Source organism: Dipodomys ordii, unplaced genomic scaffold, assembly GCF_000151885.1.
Source record: "Dipodomys ordii isolate 6190 unplaced genomic scaffold, Dord_2.0 Scaffold60, whole genome shotgun sequence".
NCBI classification, from domain to species: domain Eukaryota; kingdom Metazoa; phylum Chordata; class Mammalia; order Rodentia; family Heteromyidae; genus Dipodomys; species Dipodomys ordii.
The window spans coordinates 713,978-723,513 of record NW_012267276.1 but is presented as its reverse complement, the minus strand read 5'-3'; the positions used below and the strand labels follow the sequence as shown (position 1 = coordinate 723,513).

General features: G+C 40.1%; 1 protein-coding gene across 1 annotated transcript in view; it reads right to left on the bottom strand.

Moving 5' to 3' along the window:
• Positions 1 to 426: 426 nt before the first annotated feature.
• Positions 427 to 9,536, bottom strand: part of Oxnad1 (oxidoreductase NAD-binding domain containing 1) — a 39,445-nt gene continuing 30,335 nt past the window's right edge. Inside the window, exons 7-9 of the mRNA XM_013022104.1 lie at positions 3,217 to 3,459; positions 1,564 to 1,672; positions 427 to 1,009 (exon numbers count right to left, since the gene is read on the bottom strand). Coding sequence (XP_012877558.1) covers positions 855 to 1,009; positions 1,564 to 1,672; positions 3,217 to 3,459 — 507 coding nt within the window. The 3' untranslated portion in view covers positions 427 to 854. The remainder of the gene's footprint in view (positions 1,010 to 1,563; positions 1,673 to 3,216; positions 3,460 to 9,536) is intronic.

Here is a 9,536-nt window from a genome sequence, read left to right as displayed (position 1 = left end):
TCACCATTCTTTCTGTCCTACCTGGGGATTGCCTCCTTTCCCTAGACAGTGAAGACTTAAAATGCTTTCTTCATTCAGTGATTTGTTACATACTTGCAGATACCAGGAACAACCCTGGAAAAGGAAGGAACTAAAAAGCAAAGATGCAGAATTGGGAAATGGCTCTTAACCCGAATCAATTCTTAGCAGGTTTCCACGGTCACCAGCCCACCTACCAAGACAGACAACAGGGAACATAACAATCACCAACACCTTTGTCTCTAACAGGAAGCTGTCTCCCACAGTGGGGCAGGCAGCCAGGACACAGAAGCAGCTAACAATTACCATGCACGTTTAGGCTATTTATTACCAGGAAGCAGCACATTGGATATTCTGCCCCTTAAAGCAGTTTCAGACCATGATAAAAGTACACTGAGACATTAAATATGAATTTTAAAAATAAAGAATATATTTAAATGATAAGTTCAATGAACATAAGGTATATAAACTGCTGCCAAATAATTTAAACACTTCCCACAAAAACTTATTATTTCCCATGATTAAATATACACATTTCATTTTCCTCTAAGGGCAAAAGGAAAAAAAAAAAACACTGTAATACCCAACTCAGAGTGTATCCTGAGATAATTAAACAGGAAATTAGAAGAAAATCAATATGGTAAAAAAAATAGTTTGATCAATAAATTCTTCCCAAAAAGTTTACAGTTAAGTGTGGTGCTAGCTAGCTTTTCTTTTATTCACCAGTGGTCACTTCAGTCCTAAAGACAGCTCAAGTAGAGATAGATGCTATTAAATAGTATCTCTTACTCTCCCAAATGGCTGTCAGTCTTCCAGTTTTGTTGCTTGGCCTGCTGCTACCACCACTTCTCAAAGCAAATGTGTTCTTTGGGAACATGGTTGTTTTCTAGTTGCTTGGAGAAAAAGTCTGTCATTGGAGGTGGGCCACAAATATAGAACAAAGTCTCTTCTGAAATATGATCTCTTATCTCCTTCTCTGTTATTCTTCCTTCTACCAAAAAATAGAATAAACCCCAATAAGCAAGACATGTTTGTATCTTGAATACAAGGACAGAATAAATAAGCACAGTATTTATTTGTAGTAATTTAAGCTCAGTGACTCTCGAGGCTCCCTAAACCTATCACAAGCAAACAGCAGTCTTTAGAGAGGACCAGCTAGCTTACTCGTCTTCAGTCGAGATGCAAAACTACACACCAAAGTAAATAAACTGTTTTACAAAAGCCCTTCCAAACAGGAAACCATGAGTAAGCTGAATGACCATTAATGGCAAATGGAACCCATGCAGCCAGGGCTGAGTATAATTTTTTGGATGCACACTATGGTGATGATGTAAAGGCCTACTAAATAGAAAGAACATTCTTTCAATATGGCAGTAGGAAATCTGCATATAATAAGTAAATCCAACTAATATAGTTCTTAATTGTTTCATGATGAATCATCTCTCAATTCCCCTGGCTGTTCCCTGGCAACTTCTAACACTAAAGTAAATGGTGTGCCCATCATATATAAGTGCAAAGATAGTCAAAACATCTTTGGGGACTCACCCGTGATGTATGGCTTAAGGTCCGCACTGATTTGTGTAGTCTGTTTTGTAACATGCAAACTGCACGCAATCTTCTCAGGAAATTCATTTACTAAATCAAGGATATTTTTCTGGAATGTCAAACATAGTTGGTCACACTACAATTTTAGAAAATCAAAACAGATGTGCAAAACCATTGACGCCGAAGCTCAACTCCCATTCTGCACATGTCTGCTGCTGTTTTCTCTATTTCAGGAGATGGTGTTTGCAGCCTGGCAGGCCAGAGATTCAGAGCACAGAGGCTATCTGGCTTTAGCTGGAATCTGAATATGCTAACAAGCACATTACTAACTCTCAGGGAGTGTTTTCTTTTCCTTTTTCTTAAGCATTGGCAAATTAGCAGCAGTTTCACTGACCACAGTTGTCTTTTAACTGTTTCTGTTCTTTTGTTCATTCATGCAGCTGCAAGGCAGTCCTGAGTGAAAGCCTTCTCCACTGGATGTACTTTTAGTTTCAATAGATGCAACCCATAAGGGCTCTCCTTAACCAGCTGGGTCGATTATCCAGGTCTCACCTGTGTGGGACACTCAAGCCCTCTAACTAGTCTCACAGCTCTCTCTCCCTGGAACCTGGGGTTTTGGTGTCATTTCTATTCACTCATTCCACTAAGCACAGATCCCATCCCACAGTACACACCCTATCCTGCCACTTACCTGGGAGCCCTCAACATTACTAGTTGTGACTGTCCTGGATGAGACATGATGGTCAATTCTCATTTGAACATAAATCCTACCAAGCTTTTTGTTAAAACCTTTGCAAAGAAATCAGACCCAACAGAAAAAAGACTTGTGGGCAATACCATTAAACAAGTCTACTTACAGCAAACTGAAAAACATATACTACCCTCTTTCTTTCTTTGTTTTGTGGCTTTTTTTTTTTTTTGGTGGTGTTACTAGGCTTTGAAATCTGAGCTTTGTGCTTTCTTTTCTTTCTTCCTTTCTCTTTCTTTTTTTCTTTCTTTCTCTTTCTTTTTTTCTTTCTTTCTCCCTTCCTTCCTTCCTTTTCTTTCTTTCTGTCTGCCTTTCTTTCTTTTTTTTCTTGTGTTGTTGTTGTTGTTTAGTCGTGGGGCCTGAACTCTGGGCCTGGGTGCTTGTAGCAATCTACCACTTGAGCCACAGCGCCACCTCTGGCTTTTTCTGCTTATGTGGTGCTGAGGAATAGAATCCAGGGCCTCATGCATGCAAGGCAAGCACTCTACTACCAAGCCAGCTTCCCAGCCCCAGCTTTGTGCTTTCTAAGTAGTCTCTCTAATGCTAAGCCACACTTCCAGCCTTATATTTGCTAGTTACTTCTGAGATAAGATCTCAATTCCTGTGCCTAGTCCATGATCTGCCCACGTTAGACTTCCCATGGGGATGGGAGGTATGTACCACCTTGCCCAACTTTTCCATTGAGATACTAAGTCTCAGACTATTCTGCCTAGGTTGGCTTAGAGCTCCAATCTTCCCAGTCTTAGCTTCTCACATAGCTTAGGACAACAAATCTATGTCACCATGCCCAGCTATGGGTTGAATGGAGTTTTGCATGCTTTTCTAATGTCAAATTTGAATCCTTCTATTCTCAGCCTCCAACTCCATTATGCATGTGAACAACCCGTCACCTGGTTCCCTCTTACCTTAAAAAGAAGTTCGCTGGTATTTTTTGCACTGTAGAACAGTTTGACTGTTCCTATCTCATAGCCACATCCTTTGTTTGCCCATTCTCGATGGAGGTCTGCTGCGTGTCTCAGGATGGAAAGCAAAGGGTTAATTCCAACCCCTCCTGCAATCAACACGAGGTTCCTAGGGGCATCTTCCGGTTGAGGGTCAAAAAAGAAATCTCCACCCACTCTCACCTCCACTTCAGAGTCAAGTGTACACTAAGGCAGGAAAGAAAAGGTTTTTTTAGTCCTTTGAAGCACAGTCTTTAAACCAAATGGTCTATCTTAATAAAACCAACTAATCTACTTTCTGCAATTTCATTAGAATCCAGGACTATTTTTCTAACTAGCTCTCAACATTTGCCACCCCACCTTTGTGTAACTGCTCCAGAACTGGAAGAAAAAAAAAAAAAGAGACTTGCTTCAATGATTTTTGTTGTTTGTTAACTTCTCAAGTGATAAACTGAGCTGACAAAAGTAGCAATGGTCAGGCAGGGAGCAGCCCCAAAGTGTAGGCTCTTGTGTTCTGATCAAGGCTGAGGAGGCAGGACGGGGACAGCATTATGCATGGACTGCTCTGGACTCAGTATGAAGACTCCTGGTACAGCCAGATAAGCACCAGGAGCTTCACAGGGCAGTCTCACGCCTACCCAGCACCTACTATTTGATGAGGTCACTTATACCCAAATACCACCAGAGTTCATACACTGGTTCTCATTGGGCAATACTGCCCCTGTCGGAGGTTTCAGAAATGCATGGAGATATTTTTTGTTGTCACGGATTTGGATTTGGGGATTCCATTCGGCCTTTGGGGGACTGTCTAGGACATGTGCTAGACATCCTACAAAATTAGTGGTATCCTGCAGTTTGCTCCTACTAAGTTGAAGGCTAAATCTTCAGGAATTTTGAGCCAGTACTACTGGCTGTTTGAAATCTGCTCCAGTGGGAGTATTTCTAGCACAGAAGTCAGTCAATGATGCAGTAAGGACTTACAATTCAAGGAGCTGGTTTCCCAACACACCATTACCCACAACATACAGGACCATTCACATTCATGACAACATTCCTGAAAGGTCCACAGACCATTCATATAGGTGAAAGATGGCTTGTAACAATCTAAGACTAAAGCCAAACTGTATCAGGCACCTCATCACTGTGACAAATACCTGAGACAACTTAAAAGAAGCACAGATTTGACTCCCAATTTCAGAGGTTTCCAGTCCAGAGCTGGCCATTTCCATGATCTCTGACATGAAGAAAAGCATCAGCTAGTATAGTGGGGGAAGGAAGAAGAAAGGGTAGGGCACATAGACAGATGGACAGACAGAAAGCCTGCATTAGCTGGCTGTCTTTTTCTCTGGGCCCCACCCCATGGGATGGTGCAGTGTATATTCAAGGGGTGGGTCTTCTCTATATACTAGTCCTCTCTAGAAATGTATATACACACTGAGACATACTCAGAGGTGTGCTATACTAATCTCCCAAGCACTTTACAATCTTATCAAGTTGACAAGATTAACTATCTCATTGTCTCATTTTACAAATGAACTCAAAGCCTTTTTTTATATAGATTTAGTTTGGGTGACTTTTCCAAAATGCAACCACTGCACAGAGTGTATTCAGTTGCGTTTATAACTTTATCAAGTATGTTCACTTTCCTTGAAAACCACATCCCAGCTGATATGTGTTTCCTTCTGTCACCAATACAACATACCTATATTACCTACATTTGGAAGTGCACTCATGGTGAGTCTATGTTTAGGAACACCATCTGATTATTCCATTCTACCCTCTAGTTTAAATATGACCAAGCATTTATATGTTGAAATATTCTTTGGTAATGTATGGGTCACTTTCCTCCTTTTGTACTACAATTAGAGAGCTATTTCTATTAATTTATGTGTTTATTTCCTTAACTATAAATTTCACTTCAGGACAAGGGGGAATTGGACTTTGGAGAAAAACACACTGACCCAGGAGTCAACGAATGAATTTTAATTACAATCCCAAGAAAATCTAGTCTTGTAACTTCTCTGGACATCTGCTGCTGTACCTGGAAAGGGGCAACAAGACCCACTCTGCCCACCTCAGAGTTGTTGTGGGCATCAAATGACAATGACACACCATGGGGGGGGGGTCCTTGCTGGATAAAGCTTTGTAGGAGACAGTAGCCATAAAGGAAGAAATGTATGGAGTATACCTGCTTCCTTCTTCCCTGATATTAAATAACAGAACTCAGGAATATGAAAATGTCTCTAGGTTTGTACCATTTACACACTCCTGGCATAAATCAACTAAATGAACACTCTCCTTAGACAATATAATAACGTATCACCCACACCTTGAGGAGGAAACCCTTGGCATTCATGCTTCAGCACTTCACATGCCAGGTGAGCAGAAAACACAATTTAAAAATGAGCTAAACTTAAGAGAAAAATCTAAAGGAAAACGAAAATTACTTGAATTCACAAAATAGGTCCTTTTTAGTAAAAACCATTGAATGAATGGAAATCCTTTCTCTGGGGAAAAAAATCTCTGAGCTTAACTGTTTTAAATATGTAGGAGATTGTTACATGAATGATAGTAAGTAGGTTTTCATTTTGACAAAAGAAATTAGCAGCAAGGGAGCATTTGGATTAAAATAGCTAGAATCTAGGAATGACTGCACTGGCTACCAAAGTGCTTTAAAATGTTCCTCCCTTTCAAGTCCTGAAAATAGAATTCAACATACAAGAGCCTTTGCCTAATGATGACGATTTCATCTCCTGTGTCCCCTCACTATCCCTCTTTCTTGCCTATATGCATCAAATATCATTCTTTATTCCTAAGAACCTGAAAGCCAAAAAAAGTGAGAAATGAAAAAGAAATAATTTTCTCCAGTGGCCACCTCTGGTGTGCTTAGTAATGACAACAAAGAAAGCTATTAGCTTACTGTTTGTTTTTAGAAAGTCAAGTACATTCAACCCTAAAGCTGACAAGAGAGTATGCCCAGGAAAAGATAATACCCCAGAAACCCATTTCTCCTTCGTGACAAAACCATCTGCAGTAGATCTATCTTCTAATTTGCTAGGATCTGGAAAGAATCAAAAGCTACCTTTGTCTTTGTTGATCAATAAAATTTACCAGGGCAGCAGGAACACAAGAAGCAAAGCACTGCACGGTACAGTAAGAAAGTAAAAGGACATTACCTTCAATCACATAGCACTGTATTAAATTTGAGTATAGATTTTCTACTTGTGAAATAAACCACCTTTCCACAGCAACTGGAGCTAAACACGCAATAGCTGTCTAGAACCCCTTACCCTGCCAAGAGCTTGAGCCAAAGCCGATAAAATAAAGGAAGACGTTTATGGCACTTTATCCCATGTCCCAACAGAGCAGCCTGCTGCCATCCAGACACTCACGTGCCTCCATTGTCCACTCTAATAGCTCAATAAGGCAAATCCTCAGGAGAAAAATAGCCACCTAAAAATGGTTCCAAGAAAAACCCGACTTCATAAAGGCTGTTTGCAACTCCCACTGGGCAGACAAGAGCGGGCACCACAATTAGGATGTGCACTCAGGCAGTGCCACTTGGAGATTTCCACAGCTTCTAAGAATACGTTCCTTCATTGAAATGCCAATGAGGCATGAAACCAAGCAGGGAGCGGTGGACCAGGACCAGGTCATGTGGGAGGCTGAGGACAATTGAAGGGAGGAGGAAGTTCTTGGCATTAGGAAACCAGGATGGCTATGCTCACTTTAAACCAATGAGGGGCACGTGAACATCTTGTTGGCTACACCCCAGCAGCCCATTTTAGCTTGAGAGAGCAGCTTAGCAACAGCACCAGGTTGAACCAGAGAATTTAGACAGGAGTGAGGCAGGTGAGGACATAGCAAAGGAGATCAAGGATGGAAGGATAAGCATGTGACAGGAAGCATTCACAATGGAAGCTCCAAGCCCAACAAGCTCCTGAGGTTATCCTGAGCACACACGAGTTGACATGCACAAGAACAAACCCCCAAGGGAGTATTTTTCTGCTCCTGTAGACTTTAAAATAACTTTTCTTCTGGTGTACAGTTCTATGAATTTTAACACACACACCAGTATATGGGACTATCTCCCCCACCCTGTCAAGCATGGATCTGCTTCCAATCATTACTTCTGTCCTTCAGAATGTGAGATAAATGGAATATATATACATATATATAATATACTTTTATATATATATATATATTACAGACTTTAGGGACTGGCTTCTCTCACTCAACACAGTGCCTTTAATACTCAAGTTGTATGCATTAATAGCTCATCCCTTTTTATTGCTGAGTGCACTGTATGAATGTATAACTATCCATTCACCTGCATTTGTTTCTAGTGTGCATTACATATGAACAGAACTGCCATTGCTCCTACTAGGATTTCTATGAACACAGCTTTCATTTCTGTAGGATGAACATTCAAGAGTGGTATTGCTGGGTCATATGGTAATGTATGTTTAATTTCATAGCTGTCAAATGTTTGCCAGATCCACTAGGGCTTTGTATTCCTGCTAGCAATATATCCATCCTCCCTCATATGTGGTATTGTCATTACTTTTAGTTTTCACCTGGGATTATCATTCTTTTCAATTTTAGTCATTTTAATGTACTAGGATAACATTACATCTGTGGCTTTTTGTTTTGATAGGGTCTTGCTTGCTATATAACCCAGATTGGTCCTAAACTCATGACCCTCTCACTTCAGCCTCACAAGTGCTGGGATTATAGCACTGTGCTACTATGCCTGGTTTACTACAAATGGTTTAAATGTATAGTTTCCTAAGCTTAGTAATCATAAACATCTTTTCATTAGTTATATGTCATTTTTACATCCTTTGTCTATTTTTAATAATTATGTTTTCTTTTTCTTGACAAAGTTTTGACAGTTCTTTATAGATTATAATACAATTTCTTGGCTAGGTATCTCACAAACATTTTCTCCCCAATTATAGGTTGTTTTGGTTTTTTTTTTTTTACTTCTATTATTAGCCTTTTGTAGAATGACTTTTCATGGTGATTAAGTCCTGTGTGTCACTTTTTTTCTTTTATGGATCTTGCTTTTGGTGTGATGTCTAAGAATTCTACCTACTCTCAAGTTACAGTACTTCTTGTATTTTCTTCTAGAATTTTCATAGTTTTACAACTTATATTTTATGTTTAACCCACTTTAATTTTGAATGTTCGGTTAGAGTTGTTTTGGTTGCTTTTTCATGGATGTACAAATGTTCCAGTGCTACTGGTTAAACAGTCTATCCTTTCTCATCCTTCCTTAGCACCTTTAGGACATAAGTATGGGTGTCAGTGCATTTCTGAACTCTCTATTTCATATGTCTGCGTTCATCCTACACTTCATACACTATTCTGAGCACTATTACTTCAATCTTAAATATGAGTAATATGATTCTTCATCACTGTTGTAGTTTGGATTCTTAAGATAGAATCTTGCTATGTACATAGCCTAGGTTGGCCCTAAACTCTGGTGACTTTTTTTTTTGAAGGGACTAAACATATTTAAGATGGCCCTAATTAAAGGCTAGGCCCAGCAGGGTCCTAAGCCAGCTAGTTTTCATAGAATAACAGCTGCTGAGCTACTATCAAGGCACAGTACCTCCTCTGAACAAGGCTTATCAGTGTGCTTCTTTATGGGCCCCCTCTCCTGACAACTAAACTGCATCTAAGTGGGACTTCTACAGCCCCTGATCTTGACTGTGTTTCTGGTTTCTTGTAGACAAGGACTCCATACCCCACAGCCCTCATGGGAATACATTTGGTGCTCTAGGAGATAGGCTACTATTACTCCCTCCCTCCATTTATCTGCATGTGGCTCCCTCAGAAATTTCTGCAATTAAAAAAAAATGTAGTTAGGTATATTTCTAACTCCTGACGGCTAGTTTTTGTTTTCTGTTCCCTTTTGTTGACTCTCCATGATTATTAGCAGGAAAACAAGGAGACAATGCTAGTTCCTGAAGCCACATTTGCACTGGCATATTTATCAAAAAGGAGATAAAAAAACAAATCCCTTGAATGTGATGAGAGCTGTATACAGAAGACACACTGCAGCAATGAAGAGAGCTGTATACAGAAGACACTGCAGCAATGAAGAGAGCTGTATACAGAAGACACACTGCAGTAAAGAAGGCTATGGCAGTGAAAAGGAACACCATTAAAACTCAGACAACAGGGCTGGGAAGGTGGCTCAGTGGTAGAGCGCTTGCCTTGCATGCATGAGGCCCTGGGTTCGATTCCTCAGCACCACATAAGCAAAAAGAAAAAAG